Genomic DNA, 19,903 nt, shown 5'->3' with positions numbered 1-19,903 from the left:
TCAAGACCAAGTTACGGTCCTAATGTAGCATCACAAACAGCAAACCTTTAATAAACCTCATCACAACAAGTGTTTTGAGCAAGGATGGCTGGTCCAGAAAACAGAGAAAGCCCAAAACAGCAGACAAAAAACCTTTTATAGTGCCCACTGCAACAAGGCATTGCTGGGCTAAAGACGAAAATGAAAGGACAACAGACCGCTTTGCCTACAAGGGGTCAGTGTAGCGAACACAATACCATGTTACCAATTAGTCGCATCACCCAGCATGAACATTTTTTTCTGAAATGCATGCCCTCCGCTCAGTCTCCACACATGTAGGTGTAAATTGCATAGATTTAGGTGGAGGAGCCTTCCCTGTTGTGTAGAAAGGAAGAACTATAAAGTGACAGTCAGATCAGAGGAAAGATGCTCCTGCCCAGGAGTTCTCTCTTGGCCCAATCCAGTGACACTAGGACCACTTTGGACCGGTTGTTCGTGATCTTCTTTAGAACTTAGTGCAGGAGAGGCAGAGGCAGGAAGGTGTGCAGGAGTCCCTTGGATCATTCCAACTGGAATGAGTCTCCTAACAAGTGTTCTTGCAGGAACTCCAACGAGCAAAATTGCTGACACTGCATGTTCAAAGGTGGTGAGAAAATATCTAGTCAGGAGTATCCCTCATTGTTGGAAGATGTCTTGTTCCAACTTAGGATGCAGAAGCCACTTGTACTCTGCCAGATGATTTCTGCCCAGTTCGTCTGCTCTGGAATTCAGGTACCCTGCTGTGTGGCTTGTGATCAGGAAGATGACCTGGCACTGCACCCACCTCCAGAAATGCAAAGTCTGCTAGCAAAGGCCTGGGACCTCACTCCACCCTACTTGTTGCAGTACCACATGGTGGTAGTGCTGTCTGTGAAAAGCGGCACCAACCTCCCTCCACTAAATGGACCACAGGCAGGTCGTAACAGCCAGGCAAATGGCTCCAGCAGACCTATATGGAGGTGGCCCTCCACCAGAGACCAGAGTCCTCTGATCTCCATCTCCCCATACGACCTCTACAGCACAGCACAGCACAGACATGTCACCGTCCCCATCAGCTCAGGGTTGGGGAGGGAGAGGGGCTGATGTTGGACCAATTGCATTTTAGCAGCCACCACTGCAAATCTTGAGCCGTCCCCCTCTGAGACCAAGATGGTATCCTTTATGCCAAGCCCATCATCAACCACCACCTGCTTTGGCACTGGATTAGTGCCAGACCAAAAGGAAAACAGCCTCTGCCAGTAGTTACGACATGGTAGAGGCACAGAGTTAGAGTCACGGTGCATGAAAACTGGTTGCGCTTCTGTAATTTTGCAATACGACATAAGTCTAGCTCTGTCTAGCTCTGGCTGACAGCGGTGTGGGGTCTGACATTGGCGTGGCACTAGATCATCTTGCAGTGCTGTTGTCATGAACCAGCTTAGTTATGGGAACAGAAGGGCAATCTCTAAGGGAGTCAGTACAGCCCGGTAATGGGTCTCATGAGGACCAACAGTGCCAGGGAGAACTAGCCGATGGTAATCTGTCTGGAGGCCACTGCGGTTCCCTGGGGACCTAAGGCACACCAGAGGGAGCATGAAGCACAGTGAAAATTTGCAGCACAACCTCGAAGGCCTCGATTTGCCACTGGGTTAACAGCCCAGGAAATTCAGTGCGTCAAGACCAACTGTGGCTGGAGAACTCAAAGGAGTGCAACTTGCATTGTGATTCCATTGCACCTTCTTTTTGGAGTCAGACTGGGGGATGGGTGAAGTCTGCTTTTCGGTCTCATGCTTGCATTTGGACTTGGATTTCGAATTACAAGGAGACTGAGTGCAAAGCTGAATGGTCAGAGGAATGAGCCCAAGAGTTGTAGCGAGACATACATTAAGATTGCGACTTCACATGTTCATCAGTGTACAACTTTGTCACCTTTAGGTGCATGAGGGTGCACTTATCACGGGACTTGGAGTCGTGTCCTAAGGCCAGACCAAAGATGCACCTCACGTGGGACCATGGCTGACATCTGATCCTGCAGTCAGAGCATGGCTTGAAGCCTGTCATTTATGAGGGGACATCGTTCCCTAGTACACTGTGAAACGTTTTGGAAGCCATTGGAAAACCAACAATCAGGAGCAGAGTCCTGGATGCTCGCCCGAAGACACAAAGAAACAGACGTCAGCGGGCAGGGATGATGTTCATATTCAACTCTGCTCTGTCACTTCTGGGGAAGGGTGGAGCCAATGAGGAGCTACACAATGCCATTGTGCCAAACACTGCTATGAAAAACAAATCTCTGGATTTGGTCTCATACCGGAGATTATTCTAATGTGAGGAATCTGCAATTCGAAGTATCCATCAGAACTCAAACAGTAAATGTCGAACACTAAGGTCAGTCTTTGAAGGGTTGCAAGATATCCACTGAGGGAGGCTTGAGCTGCTTATTATCAATCTCATATATTAGTACACAGACTAAGAATTATTTTGGGATTGTACAGTGATGTGGATAAGGTTATTCCATCAGCGTGGCATGTTCCAAATAAATACAAAATGTAAATCGCTACTTCTCTGGTGTTAGTGAGCTTCTTACGTAAAGTGTTTTCAGATAAATTCCAAGGACTGAATCCAGGCTGCTCATTTTCTCTTTAAGTGGTTCCATGATGGGATACCTTCATCAGCTAGAGCAGGCGTTTGAAACGCTAGTCTATGGATAGAGGGAAAGCTGGGATGCAAGATTCAGTGGTTAGCATAGCTACTACTTCTGTCATTGGAGGAACCACACTCCCTTTTATGTTGATCTTAAAGCTCAGCTGAAAGCCAAACAAATATTGTTGGGGGATCTTATTCAATAAACGTTAGCACTGTACACCCATAGGATCTGGTCCTTAGAGTCACCAGGGAGAAGAGCTGAATTCAACAACTCATCAGGAAGATGGTAGCACTCAAGAAAAGATCTATGGAAGGCAGAATCCTATTAAAAGGACTTCCGCTCCAACACAGTTTGAGTTGCCGCATCCACTAACTTCATCTAACAGTTTCTGAAGGCATTTAATAATAGTGCACCATAGAAGCTTAAGCGTATGTCATGCATCGTTCGGCAGTTTTCCAGCAGCAGAGATCGCATAAACCGTAGAGTTTCAGACATCCACCCTCAACGTGTGGTGCGGTAACCAGGGACTTTTACAAACTCCCTGTGCCATCATGAAAATCCTCACTTGAGCATCCTTTGCTCCAAGAATCATTTCTCCTGCAAAACTGAATCTCATTCACGAGTTCTCTTGACTGTACAAAACATTATTAGAGGACCTTCATTCCCGCCCCCTTCGGGCACACTTGCAGGATAAGTGGCAATCAAAACTCAGAAAATAATATAAATTGGAATGGCTTGAGATCCTAGACCCACTCAACGGGGATCTTCAAGAAGCGAGACTGAAGCCTAACAATTTCAAGATGTTATATGACTGGCACTGATCACCTCAGGCAATGAACAGGCCACCTGACTCAAACATCAGTCTGTTGGATGTGCGGTAACCAAACAGCTATATCCGTCTGGGTCCGGTGCACCCCACCAGCCATAATGGCAACTGATTATCAGCACTATGAACACATGTAATAACCTAAACTTATTACTGTCCGCCGGATTCATTTTTCTTCACTATACCATGGAGGTGCCTGACCTCAATCGCCACATGAAGAGGTGGGTGGACACGGTACTGGCTACAACAGCCATCCTCAGACAGAAGCAACGGTCTCCCCTTCTTATGCAGACTGGATGCATGACATGTCTGTGGCAGCATCCCAAGAACAAATCATTCACCGGATGCTGGACCAAACCCCCGTTTTGGAGCGTATTCGGTTCACCATTCTTCCAGTGACACCCCCCACCCCCCCTCGCTAAATTTACTCTGAGCTGCAACGGTCTGTACTTGAACCTCCACCCTTTTGCCATTTTAAACTTTTGCTGAGATAATAAGTCTGCTAGGCACAAATGCAATGTCTCTACATCTGATTTTTTTCATACTTTGATGAGGATGCCAGGATACAGGGTCTCTTGATTTAACTTGCAGACTTTGATTGAATAAGGACTGTATTCCATACTATTACTTGTTTGTATGCGCCTCTTATGACTGAAAATGAACAATTTCTAAGTCTTGTATGATGTAATCAAATTATCAATAAAGAAATATTACACAAAACAGAGCGTCTCCCTGCGCAAAAGAACTGCACTAGAAAAAGATTTCATGGGAGCGTACATTGTTTTCCTGATGGTGGAACCCACAGAGGAGAGCAATGGTTTCGACTGTGCGGAAACAACCCTCAGTCAGAAGTCCACTTTTCAAATTGAGTAACTGTGGTAGGCCTTCAAAGCCGCAGGTGCACTGTGAAAAGACTCATCAGCAAGAACAACTTAGCCTTGATAAGAAAATCAGCACTTCTGATTTTCCGCCATTATTATTGTGAGAATCTTCCGAGACTGGAAAGTACCAACCTCCACACAGTACATTTGATCCTCAGTCTCCACCCTCAATAGGTCCATTAACAAAGACGCTAAGACGTATCACAGCTCTTGCTGGATGCATACGAAACCTGTAAGGTGTACAATCGCTGCACTTATTTCTTTGCATTTTTGTGTTTCAAAGAAGATCCCTGGCTATTAGGTGTTTGGTAAGAAATAGTTCCGCAGGTCTGGAGTTGTTCGTATTCTGTGGTTTGGGTGGTGTTCAAAGGGGTCTATCGGAATGGAACATAAAGGTATTAGCCCACACTGAGCCAGTATAGTGTCAAAGAATTAGGAGGTAGTGCTGTTGAGAAGCATTCTTTGTGTTCTGAGGTGTTAGAGCTATGATGGTGGGAGGTCAGAAGCTGATTAAGTCTTGCCTACCAGACCGCGCTAGCTGTCCAGCTGCAAAAGACCTATGTAAACTTAGTGGGCTCACAGCCCACCTTTTCCTTACCAGCTAATTACTTTGTTACTCATTTGCTTACTTATTGTTGTGGTAGTCACTCCACTGGAGCGTAGCCTCTTTATGATCCTTTAGACTGGATGACTGTATCCTACCCCAACTCACATTTAGGGAACTACTTTTTCTTTTTCAGCACTGCATTAGAGTGCACGTGATCTCTAGTCCGCATCTCCCTTGTGTGCTGCTCCCCCATTCAAATACTTCCCTGTCCCTCGCACTATGCTGCTCCCCACACCTAGCACCTAGACGGTAAAAGCAATAAGAATATCTTTGCTGGGTTCGGGCTGATGAGCGGTCTTCAAGGGTAGTTTTTGTTTATTCTCTTGCATTCCATACATTGCATTACAGCATATGCTTAGGCATACAAAGGTTTTTTTAATGAGCCGAGGAAAGGGCAGTCTACTGCACTCTCAGCTTGTTTCCAAAGTACTTAGCATGACACTTTTCCTAAAGGCCCATAAATCTGCTCCATTGGCTACTCCGGAGAAGCAAATAGATGAATGTCGTGGAAGGTAAATTAGGCCTTGGCAAGCATTTTCCTTTATATTCTGCCACTTTAATCTTCCTTTTAAATTCCGTTCAGTTTCCTGCTTTAAAAGTATTTGAAAAAGAAAAATTGCCATTTACAAAAATCGAAAATACTGAGTTCAATGTAGGTTTTTGAAAATGCCATAAGATGGGGTGACTTTTCATCTGGTATTGTGAAAGGTTTTGATTCCTTTTCCACAAGCATTTTTACTTTACAAACATTGGCAAATCACACCACTTTGCTTATACAGGTGAGAAAAATTGCGTTTTCCAATGCTTGTTTCAATTCAGTTGCCTGAAAAGCCTTCAGAGATTTAACCACCAGGGTAGCTCTGGCTTGAAGCACTAACCAGGTCCAATCAGCTTTTGTAGATCTGAAAAAAAAGAGAACTGAGGGGACACGGTAGAGTGTTAACAGCCACTAACCATAAGTAGGAGGGAGGAATACCAGAAACTTTAGGTAGTAGTGGGAAACCACTATCAAGATGTTACTCAAGTGGGTAGGGAAACTGACAGATTGTGTGACTTGCAAGTTTAGTCGCTGCCTTAGTTCAGACTTTCAGGTCACCTAGCCAGGAAATCAATTTTAATGACCAGCAAAAGTCCAAATCTCATTAAAATTCAACACAGCTTCTACAATTTGTATTTTCACATTGAAAAAGCACAATTTGGCTCTAAGGTCTACAATTTGTTAGCGCTTAGCGTGTACCTCGTGGGCTGCAAAGAAAGGTGATTTTTCTAGAGTGCCACGGATCTCCTTCAGCCGGTCCAGATAAGACACCTGAAAGGTTTCAGATAAGAGGAAAAAATACATCTTTAGACACAGAAGAGGCCCACACTAAATAGTTCCATTTAAAATGATCAGAGACATGTTGCAATAAAGATTACCAGGACCACACAAAGCCCAATTGCTTAATATTTGTCTTGCACGATAAGGGGGAACAAAAGATGTTGGAGCATAATTCATTATGTGGTTGAGATAGTGCAGCACCCATCACTCTATGGGTGTTATTCTGGTGTACGTGGTTTACAACCGCATTTATTCTTTGGGATGCACAGTGAGTGCGGCTACCTAGTTATACAGTACTTGAGATGTTAAAAAAAAATCACAAACATCTTCATAATGCACCAATAGATAGATATTTTAGTATCTCTAATTCATGCCAAGTACAAAAATATTTGTTATTGTAAACAGTACTGTTGGGAAACATTTGTTGTTAAATTCATATGTTTAAAATTATTTTTTAAGATCCACAAGCTTCAATGAAAGCTTGTGGCAAAGGTTAAATTTGGGAGTTAGGAGTCACGAACGAGTCGAAAAGCCATTTTTATACAAGCACCAAACCAAAGAAATCGAATTGTTCAAACAGAACTCTTTAAAACTAATGTTTATTAATAGCTGCATACATCTACAAATTCTCGGAAATTCGAACAATCTTGAAACCATTTACAGCTTCATTTTATAATGTAGGAAACCATCCTGATATGGCCTGCGCGGGGGAAATACGATACCCCGATTAGAATCCTCAAGACGGAAACTGAACTTACTTAACAGGCAGTGGGATATTTCCTTTGCATCTTAGACGTACAGCTTCCAGTACAGAGTATTCGATGACATTATAAGTGTCTGAGAAGCTGCTTACTTGTGCTCATGAATACCTTCTGGTGAGCTGGTGTTTATAGGAATGTCTATTCAATTTAATATGAAATTATTGGAGCTTGTTTGCACCTGCATTATAGTTTTGTTCATATTTAATGCATGCAGTATAGCTTCACTGAAGTTCTTCGAGCACTGCATACACATTATTCCTTGTATTAAGTACACATGGGCTTTGGCAGCAGATGATGGCACGAGCTAGAGATTTACAGAACTCAAACCGGTTTTACATGAGCTCAATGTAGGCATAAGCCTTCCCCTCAGCTATGTTCGTCCTATGTGAAAAGGAATAAGGTCTATTTATCCGGAGACTGGTAGCGAAAGTGAGGCATCACCTCTCCCACAAGTGTCACCCACCGCGCCACATGCACGTTAAAGAGGAAAGTGCTAGGTGAAGCGGTCGAAGGGGCTACTGCAGTAAATGGATACAAGTGGATGGACCATAATGACATATGGCCATACTTGAGGCAAAGACAGATGGCAAAAATACAAAGCAACACGAAACTCGTCAAATGGGTACACATTCAAAAAGTATTTCTTCATAAAGGATTGGAACCTTAAGATCAGAAAATAAATACAGATTGTAATAGTCAATTTGTAGCCAATATTGACGTGTGCAAGGCCTTGAAACAGAAAGATTTCTTCCTGGGACTGCAGACAGACGAAGGAGCCAAACAGCTTACCCTGAAACAAATATCTGGGCTGATAGTCTAAACATTTAGAGGCAGCTGATGGACTAGCATGGAGGTGTTTAGGCGTCTATTTTCAAGCTCGCCTTTAGAAACCTCTTCATGTCCAACAGCAGCAAGACACATTCCATACAACAGTGCTTCAAAAATGTCCCTTCATTTGGGTTGATTTATCCGCAATAAGCAGGAGGCATTTAGGAGTCGAAGTGCCGTAGGCATGCAATGAGGCATCCAGTCTTCCAGCTGTTGACTCGTGTCCAGCAGTGCAGGAAAGGGATAGAACACGGACAGTGTACTATGGCCCCTCCCCTGGTGGAGAAGGGAGGCACAGAGGTGGCTGTTTGGGCAGTGTAGCTTCCTGCCAGAGTGTCCCTTCACTCTAGAGGCCATGTGCCAGCACTTGTACTTCTGCTTCCATCCAATGGGATGCAAAGTGAACCTGCCACAAACATGGCTGTGTTAAATGCAGAGGAAGGTACATGACGTTCGACAGACTGGCTGCAGGCACAGGAACCAGGGCAATCCGCAAGAACTACACAGACTCAATCCACAAGCGCGTTCAAGATTAGATGCAGAGTGACACGAAACTAGGCAGCTCCTTCATTATGAAGTCACCATTACCCTATTGGAAGATTAGGAAACTAGCGATGCCTACAAACCAGGATTCTTTGAAAGGCTCGGGCTTCCATGCCTCCATATTCATGGGCTCCCCTCCAAGCGCTGTTCGCATATACTAGTGCACTGCAACAATGACGTCTCTAACAACGTCACCAGGGAGGTGGTGAACCTATTTAAAGTCCACGGTAAAGAGTTGTGCATGCTTTTACCCATCGCCACTTTTTGGAAATATTAAACCAGATTAGAATAACGCCCAACTAGACCAAGTTGGAGAGTGTAGTCATAACATCAACTTAAAATAGGGGTGGTAGTGATGTAGTTGAAAGGTTTACAAAGCACGTCAACGTACAATTGGATGATGCAAGCTCTGATTGTATTCGGCGATCAGTCCTGAATCGCACATTTGCTTTGGAATCAGTCTTTTCCGGAGGTGCTGGAGCTTCCTCTGCCGGTTCAAACACCAAGACAGAATTGGTCTGCTCACTTCCAAATCCATTATTCTTGTACCACCGGCCCCCATGGCATTGTGCAATTTGTTTGCCCCTTCTCGTAGGAAGGACTGGCTGCAATTGCATTTCCTAAGATATCTCCCATCTACTCTCTTAAGGTAACCTACCGCATTTGTTTCGTCTAAAGCAGCATCTTGTCTCAATTTTGCTTACGATGTCCTTTATCATTGAAGCCCAAAAGAGCTGCAAATGCCTCCTTCCCCTTCTGCGACTGAGTGGAACCACTTCTAAAATACACACTGAAGACCAAAAGATCACATGTAGTGGATAGAAGGGCACCCTTGGGCACAAAATAAATACACAACTCCTTTTACACAAGAGATGCACTTGATATCTGTCCTGTGTTCTTTCCTCTTCCTGTGAAATACAGGATTCAAAGAGGACTTTAATCCTATTTTGTCTACTGACTAAATATTCGACTATGAACAGTACTGCTCAACTTTCCCCATATACTCTGTCGAATTTGGCCAAATGGCATGAATGAGGCATACCATGTCCACAACTATTTTATCCCATAGAAGGCAATTAACTATATGTTCGGTGAGCGGTAACTTTAGCAAATAATGTCCCTGCATAAGTCGTCAACTTATATGGTTCACTTGTAATGTAACAATTTCCTATTTGACAAATTTCCATTGCACTGTGCCTTATTATTCGCCTTTATTACTTTGGTTTTTGGATGAGTCTGAATACATTTTTTTCAGTTTTGTCATGTCAGACTTAAATAGTAGGTTTAAATAAGACATGAACTGGTGGAGATGCAGAAGTGCCACCCATGCGGTCTGGGTGGAGCTACAGACATGGTATATGGAAGAGCAAAACTTGACAACAAAAAAACCCCCGGATCACTCTTCTAAAATAAAACTATCGTCTTTTCAAAGCTGCACTTTTGGAAGGTGTGGAGTGCACCCACCGGTTAGAAGCTACCAGTCTGTGTTGTCAATCTGCATGCCAGTTCTAGGCCCTCTAGGGATGGGTTCACCTGACTCACTAGCCAACACTTGGAAAGTGCCATCACAAGCCTACTCAAAAAGGCTGCAGACACTGAACAGTACGCACCTCCATGGGAAAATATGGCCCACAGATTAGTTTTATTTAAAATCTAAATAACATTATTGAGATGAATTACATTCGAGAGAAGACGACAAACTCATAAGGCACAGGTGGAATGAGTACGACATTTGCTTACAGATATACATGTACTCGACACAATCGAACTCCTCAAGCGGGTAATAAGTTGAACCATTTGCCCCACACCTTGCCAAAAAGTTCGGGGCAACCCCGGGCCTCGAAGAGGGGCTCCTCCTGGGCTCCACACCAGTCCACTCCCCGCCTCCATTGCCTCACAGTAGGTGATTTGGCTTGGGACCAGAGTGTTGCTATATCCCGCTATGCCACCGCCACCGTGGTTCCCAGGAAGTGTTTATCGGCCCAGGATCCATCGAGGCCATCAAACACCCCCAAGAGCAAGCGTATTGGGTCGTGGGGAACCTCCCACGCAAGGGCTCCTGTAAGCTCAAGCTCCACCCCTCTCCAGAACTGCGCCAGAACGGGACACTGCCAAACCACATGGTAGAAATCTGCTGGAGCGTGGGCAAGCTGCGGAGGGTCGCATGTGGGCACTGTACAGGCATGCTGGGGTGAGGTATGCCGTATGGCGGTAGTAGAGTTGGACAAGACGCAACTTGGAGGAGGTTGTCAAGGTCTTGAGGGCCATAAGGGCGTCTCTCCAATCCGCCTCCTCCAGGGGACCCAGCCACCCCTACCAGCGGGCACAGAGCCGATCTAGGAACGCGGGGCCATTGTTCACCAGGGAACGGTAAATCTGTGACACCCCCCTCTGCCTAGGTTCCCCATCATCACCTGGGCCTCCAAGGGGCTAAATTCCGAGAAAGAGGTGGGAGACGGAATGTGTGTGTGGAGGGCATGCCTGAGTTGTAGGTACTTGTAAAATTGGGAGGGAAGGAGGGAGTGGCGTTGTTGTAGGTCTGCAAAAGATCTGATATGGTCCCCCACCCAGACGTCTCCTAGTAACGAGATACCAACGATGAAAGTCTTGGAGAGATGAGACCTCCCCCAGCCAGGCTCCGCTCCACAGAGGCATTTGTTTGTTTGGTGAGTTTCTGGTCCCACTTTACGTGGTGGAGGGCTGTGCACCAGGCCATAATCACCATCCTGGTGACGGGGGGCAGAGCGTGTGGCACGGGGCTCCCATACATGTATGCTTGGATCTGCGCAAAGTCCATTAACCTGAGTTCCACCCGGTACGCCGGGTCGGACCAGCCTCGTGGCCAGGTAGTAGAGGTAAAGATTAGTCACCCCATGCCCCCGTCAAAGGGGGGAATGCAGCAATGTGCTAGAGACAGTCGCAGCCTCCCGCTTCCCCATAAAACCTGGGTGAAAATGCCATCTAATTCCTGAAACCAGCTGCCTGGGAGATGAGTGGTGGTATTTTGTAGGATGTATAGGAAGCGGGGGAGGACCATCATTTTAAAGAGGGCACTCCTGCCCAGGGGGTTGAGGGGGAGGGATTTCCATTTCCTGAGGTCCACCTTGGCCCTTGCGACCAAGGGCGTAATGTTCAGAGCCCACTCGAGTTCCGGTGGGAGGGCGACCCACACACCCAAGTACTTGAATGATTGCCTGTGTAGAGGAATAGTCGTTTGCCAGTCAAAGCACGCCCGGGATGGATGTAAGGGGACCAGGGTAGATTTCGCCGGGTTGAGTCTGAGGCCGGAGACCCGTTCAAAGGCAGAAAGGGTGTCCAAGCATCTGGGACCGGAGCTATCTGGGTCCGCCAAGAAAAGGAGGACGTCATCTGTGTACAGGGCTATCTTGTCAATCTGAGTCCAATCCCAGGCCCAACCACGGATGAGGGGGTCTTGACGGATGAGGGAGGCCAGGGGTTCCATCGCCAATGCGAAAGGAAATGGCGAGAGCGGGCAGCCCTGACAGGTGCCCCTCTGGATGGGGAACGTCTCAGATAGCTCACCATTAATGAGGACACGTGCCTTGGGATTAGAGTAAAGGACCCGAATAAGGCGTCGGAACAGGGGGCCGAAACCCATCCTCTCCAACACGTCCGAGATAGCTCCAATCCACCGTATCAAATGCTTTTTCAAAAAGTATGAAAAGCAGAGCCAGGTATGGGGTGAGGTGATGGCGGTGGGAAAGGTGGAGGCGGCGTATGCAATGTCGGGTGCCCCGGGCAGGCATGAAGCCGCATTGGTCTGGATGGACCAAGTCTTGCAGATGGGGACAGAGCCGTTGAGCCACCGCAGTGGCGAAGATTTTGACCTCTGTATTGATGAGAGATAGGGCGGTAGTCCGCACAGTCAAGGGAGGGCGGCTGTGTCTTTGGGATGACCACAATAGTGGCCACATCAGTTTCGGGCGGGAAGGACCCTTCGTCCACTACGTGCTTAAACAGCTCCGCTAAGGTGGGGGACCAATTCATCTCGGTAGGTTGCGTAATATTCTTGGGGGTAACCGTCGGGCCCGGGTTTCTTGCCGGAGTGCAACAGTGAAATAGCCCCATGCATCTCTTCTGGGGTGAAAGGAAGGTCCAGAGTCTCTGAGACTGTCTGGGGAAAGCAGGGCAGCTGCGTTCTGGTCTCAGCTAACAAATCCGCCAGGGAGGTCCTAGGAGGGCGGGCTGCATAGAGGGCCGCGTAATATCTAGCGAAAGTTTGGGCAATGGTGTGGGACGTGACGTGGTGAATCCGGATGCGTGCCACCAAGGATCGCCAAAGCATTTTAGCGGACTCCAGCGAGATCCGGCGAATCTCTTCGTGGCCCAGTGTAAGCTGCTGAGTGGAGTCATCGCTGTCATCGGTAGTTTGGGCTCCTTCCAGCTGGGCCACCTGGGCTTCCAGCTGCACGAGTTGAGCGGACTGCTTCTGCGTTTCGCGTGGACTAAGCCTCTGGCCACACCCCGTACCACGGCCTTGCTGGCCTCCCACAGAGTTTCCGTCGAGGAAACCGAACCCGCATTGGTTGATAAATAAAGCCTCAGTTCCTGCCTGAGGGACTCAACAAATGTGGCATCTTGCAGGACCAAGCATTCATCCGCCATGTCGCATGGGTGCCAGTAGGGGAGGTCCCGAGACGGAGGTACACGGGGGAATGGTTCAAGATACCCCATGGCAATATAGAGGCCCCAGACATCACTTGACAGTCCGTAGTGGGCAGCAGGAGCAGGTCAATACGGGAGTGGGTGTGGTGGGCCACCGAAGTGTGGGTGTATTGTTCCTTGTGGGGGTTCCACACCCTCCAGTCATCGCAGAGACCTAGGGAAGAGGACCAAACAGATAGGTGTTTTGCAGAGGCAAGGCAGGGGGCCGATGGAGTGCCTGTCGTGTCGCGCGAAGGTTGCAGAACGGCGTTAAAGTCGCCCCCCCCAACAACAGTCAGGCCCTGTGGGAAGGAGGAAAGCACAGGTGTGAGGCAGAGGCCACGGTGGTGGGGGGGGGGGGGGGGTGGAGTGGGAAATGTATGTACACAGGAGACTAAGAGGGTGACCTTCAATCGTACCCATCAGGACCACCTAGAGGCCTTGTGTGTCAGTCTCGGTTCTGGCCAGGGTAAAGGGAAGCCCTCGTCTAAGTAGTATGGCTACCCCCCGGGAACCCCGTGTAAAGGCAGAGTGCCAGACCCTGTCAAACCCGTATTGGGCGAGGAAGTTGCATTGTGAGCCCAGGAGGTGCGTTTCCTGTAGAAATAGGATGTCAGGCGCGTGTCGGTGGGCGCTACAAAGAACAGCAGTACGTTTGATACAGTCAAGTAGGCCATTGACATTCCAGGAAAGGATGTGGAGGGTCCTATTGAAGGTGGATGCCATTGAGGTGTGTGGAAGAGCCGACGCAAGCGTGAAGGTGCCCGGGTCCCAAGAGAAACAACCCTCCACGGGTTGGGGCGCTGGGTGGAAGGTGTGTGAACTGGTGAGCCTTGTGTCGTCGGTGAAGGCATACATGTGAGTGCAGTTACCGATAAGAACAGGAAACAGCAGCCCGTAGGCGGCTAATAACAACAAACTGTTGGGAGACAACGGCCTCCGCCCCCCCCCCGCTCCCAAACTCCCCCCACCCTACACTTCTGAAGAGGAAGCATCTGACGCCCTGAAAAGAGCAAACAATTCAAAGTGCTAAACTAAAACGGTTAAACGGAACAGGAACATGGCAGAGATGAACCCCCCTCCATGTAGCCGGATAAAAGATACATCAACAGCTGTAATTATGTTAGGACAACGTTGCAACCAGTACTGTAAGCAAGTCCTGGGATTGAATTAGAAAGTAGGTCACCAAACTCAGGGGAGCATTAAAGTCGGATCGCCCCCGTCGAGGGGATTCCGAGAACGGTCTTACTGCAGGAGCCTCTGGGAAGTGAGATAGAGTTCTCGTTGTGTGGCACAGCTCAGGTGTTCTCATCTTCACTGGATGCACAGATTGCAGGGCTCCTAGACAGGTCAGAATCCGACACGGCATGTCGCAGGGTTTCAGAGGGCCCAGGAAACTGCCCAGGTCAATCAGTGAGGTAGTCTGGCTGGGGGAGGCAGACCTCCGAGTCGGATCCTGGGAGGGAGAGTGCTGAGTAGGCACATCCGGGATTCTCCCCCCCCCCGCTCCCGACAGTCGTTCTTCTTGCGTGACTTAGTCCGGAGCCGCTGGGGCTTAGGCAAGGTTGGGTGCGGCTGTGCGGGTACCCGCCGGGCGGGAGAGGGAGCCGGTCCAGTCAGAAGGGGCCGCTCCTCCGTGAGCCAGGTCCAGGCATCCAGGGAGGGGAAGGGGGGGGGGGGGGGGGGGGGAGTAGGGGAGATCAAAGAAGAAGGTCTTGTCCTGGAAGAGAACCTTGAGCCAGGCCGGGAAGAGAAGACCATAGCGGAGACCCATGGCATGGAGCTTTTGTTTGACTTCATTGTAGGATCGGCGTTGGGTCTGCACCCCCCTGGAGTAGTCCAGTAAAACCAGGATTCTGGTGTTTTGGAACTGCAGTGGACCATGATCCCTGGCCACCCCGAGGATAGCGTCTCTGTCCCAGAAATTAAAAACTCAGGATTATGGGTCGAGCAGGAGCTCCAGGTGGAGGTTTGGGAGCCAAGGAGCGGTGGGCCTGCTCCACAGCAAACCAGGGCAAAAGTCTCTCCTTGGGCATCCAGGAGCACACCCAAGCTTCTACAAACGTGTCAGCATGGCCTTCCTCCACTCCCTCGGGAAAACCCAAAAGGCACAGGTTGTTCCTCCTAGACCTCTTTTCGGCATCTTCGATGGAGCTCCGAGGTGTGGAGGCGGGTCACCTGGATCTTAAGTTGGCCAATGAAGTCTTCTGCCGTGGAGATATGAGATTCCGCCTCCGTGATGCGTGCCTTAGCGTTGCCCAGGTCCTGGCGGATGAGAGCCACATCCACCCTCACCTCGCCAATCTTGTTCTCCACCAAGGCCTGCGACGTACTCATCGCCTGAAGGATGGTGGAAAGATCGCCCCCAGTGGCTCCAGGTGTGATAGGTGTCCCCCGCCAGGAACCCGATCTGATGTGGTAAATTGGTCCATTTTAGTTTGGGTTGGAGGGACAGTGTTCTGTGGGGTGCGAGTTCTGCCCATTGCCTCCAAGGGTAGAAGTCAGTCCGGCACAGGCAGATATAGGCGGCGGTCCCGCAGAGGGGGTGCGGGAGGGGGCCTCCGACACCCAGACCGTCAATGGGGCCGGGTGGAGCAGTCACCTAGGGGGCAACCAGGTCAGTCCGGGCACCAGTTGCAGTGACAGTCCCCCCGCTCAGATCCCCGCCAAGGAAGACTAAGAGAGGGGGGGTGGAGGCACCGAAGTTGTTCCACCGCACTGCCACCCGACGAGGTGGCCGATCCCCACTCACCGGAGTAGACACTGAGGCGACGAGAAGGAGGTCACACGGGACCCAGGGTCCAAGTGACTCGGCGGAGGCAGGTGGGCCGCCGCTCCCACGCAGGGCCACAGCGATGGTCAGGATCAAGCCCAGGGCAGCCCAGTCAACTGTGCCAGGGAAAGCACCGCAGGGGACACCAAGCAGCTCAGAGAACGGGCCTGCAGCCAGCAGCGATGTAGAGGAGCCGGCCCAGGATCCCCAGAGGGAAAGTGCAGGGAAACAATGGAAGGGGGGGCACTAGGTCACCTCCTTGTCTCCTGCCACCCGATATGGTGGCCGGTCCTCAACCCCCAAGTCCTGTTCACCAGTGATGGGGAGAGCAAGGGGCACCTCCACAGGTACACCGCCAGTAGGAGGTCAGTCCTCCCTCCACACCGGGCAAGGCCCCGGGCACGGCCGGGCCCTCGGAGTAACTGTGCGCAGTCACCACTACCCGATCCGGTAGCCAGGATCAGTCCTCACCAGGTCACCGGTCCTCCGGGCCTCAGACCAGGCAGGGTGCAGAGGGAAGCGAAGCCGGGTCAGGGAAGGAGTGTCCCTCTCCCAAACATCAGCCTCAGCTGGTCCGGAGGTCCCCCTCCGCCCGTGCAGCAGCAGATAGGGCCCAGGCCCTTCAGGGCGACGTTGGCGAAGGTGGGAGGCCCAACCCAGGGACAGCAGTCCACATCCCCAGCAGGCCCAATCATTCACCGGGGGAGCAGAGAAGTCTAGGCTGCAGGCGATTCAGGCGCTTAGCGGGAGTCCAGGACGACTCCAAGCCCGCTCCGCCTCGATTTGCTGCCACTCGATCTTGGCGGCCGATCCAGCCAGATAGGATCGCTACCGGCCGACGGAGCTAGTCTTCCGATCGGCCCAAGGATCTCCAGCAGCAATGCCCTAGACCCATGGGGCAGAGCAGGCCCCGATCCTCAGCCCGCCAGCAACGGCGGCCGAGCCCGGTCACACACCCGGCCGACTCCCCCACGGAGAGCAGCACCCAGACTCAGCGGTCAGGAGGGACCTCCGTCCCCGGCGTCCAGTACAGAGGGCGGGTCTCGTTCCGCAGCCCCAAGCTGTAGCGCTCCGTCACCCCTCTCTGATGTCGGCAGTACTGGCCTGCAAGTGAGCACCACCTTTCCGGCACCACAGCCGGGTCTTGGAGGGGTATTGAGTGGCACCCAAGTTTTGCAGCCCCGGGGTGGGCCACAGGCAGATCTGCCATTATCTGCGCGCGGCCGCAGGCAAGGGGCAGAAATGGGCCAGCAAGGCTTCAATCTGCCCGAAAACCGGCCCAGAGCACAGCGATGGTGACAGCAGGTCTCTGATGGTGATAAACCCTTGTCGGATGGCAGCTGTCGGCGGCGGATGCAAGGAGGATGACAGAGGGGGTCCAGAGCACTCTTAGAGTGCGACCGCCATCTTGACGCCTCAGGCCACGCCCCCCCAGCTCTCTATCTTATACTATCCATGGTGGTTTTTGCCACAGACTGGGACCTTGCAGCACTAAACATACACGAGTCACTATTCTCCACTGCACCAACCAGGACTCAATTATGTGGCTCTCTGGTTACACACACACATACCTCTGCAGTGCAATAACTAATAGAGATTTCATAGTGCACAATAGTACATTTCCAACCGATTAACTTAACTTGTATTTATTTTTCATTTAAACTGTGCGTTATTTTATGTGTAGTTGCCGGAAGGTGAATGACCGAAAAAAGTGTGAAAATATTTTGGTTTTCTAGACACGCCTTTGACCCTGCACCCCAGCTCACTCACCCTGCCCCATGGCGCATAGCATCAAAGTTCCCAAACTTTTAAAGCACTTCGTCTGCTGGCCCTGACTGACTGATTACACTACTTCTGTAGAGCGCTTTACTCCCCAGTGCAGTGCAATAGTACTGGTTGTTAAAGGACACCAGTATTTGTACTTTGTATTTATAGAGCGCGACAATCAACCCGAGGGATATCACAGCACTAGGAAAGCTATAATCTGAAATTCGGGGGGAGTGATACCCGGACATGTGAGAGCAGGGGGACCTAGTCAAAAGGCTGCAGAGTGTCCGTGATTACATTCTAGGGAACAATCAGTGATTAATTAAGCACCCCTTTTCCTTTCAGTAGGCCTGAGATACTGGCTTTATCCAGAGGTAGGTAATTCTCAATGGCCTGTGTTCAGATTCCTGAACCAGTGCCAAATATTGGCTTAATCTGTTGACAAGCGAGCACTGCAGCCAGCACAGAGTGGATGGCAGGGCCGCCACTTGACGTCGGGTCCGGAACAACACTAGACAAATATTAGCTCAACAATTACACCACACTAGGGACCCTAACATTGGCTCGCGGCCTCCAGGTGTTTAATCAGCTGGATCCCCAAGGAACCCCAGTGAGCACCTGGCAGCCCATCAGAGGTGGTTCCCTCACCACACAAGCTCTGACTCACCAGGATATTCCGGTTCCCTCTAATGAATTCCCTGAAGGCCACGATGACTTGTTCCTTTGTTTTGGTCTTCTTGAAGTCCCGGTTGACACTGCCGTCTTCCTTCTACACGAGAGAGAAGAGAAGAGACAGAAGTAAATTAACCGCTGCTGAGAGCGCAAACAACCCCATTACACACAACGGCGGATAGGACATCGCCCTGTCCCTAAAACAAAAGGCTTCAAAGAACACAATTAGCTGGGGTGTGTTCTTTTTTCTTTGGATGTCACACACTGCCTAAAGGAGTACACATCCTCTTCTGGGGCTCAGCCTCGAAGGCTCGCAGGAAATGATATTGAAATACCTGTGGGGCGAACACTAGCTTACACATTTCAGAAGAGCAAAGCCTCAACCTTCCATTTAGTTTATCAGCACTCATGTTCAGCAACATGTATTATCTCGCTCTCTATCTATATAGATGATTAAAAACACAAAGGTTAAGGTGAAGTTATTGTTAGGTCTGCTTATAAAACGAATTGATATCTGAAAAAAAATACTCCAATTCACTGCAAAAAGCAGTTAAAGTGCAGGTATGGATACAAGACAAACAATAAGCCACTAACATTTGCCAGTTACAGATCAGTAAAATAACCATAACATGACCCCAACATCAACTGCTTATAACCTCACAAATTAAATCACTCATGACATGTTAAATGAGGTCACTCGGGCCTTGGTGTTAGGGTGTGCTCAACCAGTAGTCTTATGTACAAAAAATATTTCCAGGACTGGGGACAGAACATTTGCTTTCAATGTTGTGGCAGCCAACCCGCTTTTGGATCCCACATGGTCCTGGCCAATAGTTTTGTTTTTTTAATCTTGGGATTCCAAAATATATATGAATCTTCAATAGTCAACATATCTTCAACTTTTTAGGTTCAACCCAGTCATGCCTAACCTGGCCCTCTCTTTAAACACCGATTTCTCAAACATTACTGAACAGAATTCCACCAACCCAACAAAAAAGCAATCGTTCATTAAAGTTCTAATGTATCTGTCCAGCCATTTTATCTGTATCAAGTAGCACATTTTCATGTGGGAAATGACAAATCTCACTTTTGAAGGGTCCTCTTTTTCTTTGCCCCTGCTTGACGGATTGGCACAAGACTTCACTGGAGAAGTGAAAGTGGATGAACATTTCTTGGGAAAGATTTGTGCAGATTCAGCAAAAGGTGCAAGAGTTAAGAAAACAAAAAAAAAGCTGTTTCTATGAGAACGGTCCAAACCATAACTACATTGGTGTTGTCCAAGTATACATATATCACACACATGTATACACACACAGACTTTAATTGCAAAACATGCAAGGCATGCCAACAGGGTGAGAATAAAACAACTTACATTACTCCCTTTGATGAGAAAAAACATAAAATTGGCAAATTACTCACATATAAGACCGAATTTGCAATATATGTATTATCATGTCCGTGCAACCTACTTTATGTAGGGAGCACCAAGCTCCAAGAGCACAAAAGAATATTACAGCACTTGAGGGCAATCAACAACCAGGACAACACATATCTTGTTGCGCGGCACTTTAAAGCCAAACATGAGTCCAAAAGCAAAGATCTTAGATATTTTTTCATG

The 19,903-nt window shown here is 49.0% G+C and overlaps 1 protein-coding gene across 1 annotated transcript in view; it reads right to left on the bottom strand.

Moving 5' to 3' along the window:
* Nucleotides 1-19,903, bottom strand: part of LOC146821949 (inositol-trisphosphate 3-kinase B-like) — a 339,942-nt gene that overhangs the window by 31,169 nt on the left and 288,870 nt on the right. Inside the window, exons 6-7 of the mRNA XM_085613036.1 lie at nt 18,281-18,382; nt 6,196-6,267 (exon numbers count right to left, since the gene is read on the bottom strand). Coding sequence (XP_085469162.1) covers nt 6,196-6,267; nt 18,281-18,382 — 174 coding nt within the window. The remainder of the gene's footprint in view (nt 1-6,195; nt 6,268-18,280; nt 18,383-19,903) is intronic.

Source organism: Triturus cristatus, chromosome 6 (genome assembly GCF_964204655.1).
Source record: "Triturus cristatus chromosome 6, aTriCri1.1, whole genome shotgun sequence".
NCBI lineage: Eukaryota > Metazoa > Chordata > Amphibia > Caudata > Salamandridae > Triturus > Triturus cristatus.
This window is presented reverse-complemented; position numbering and strand designations above follow the sequence as displayed.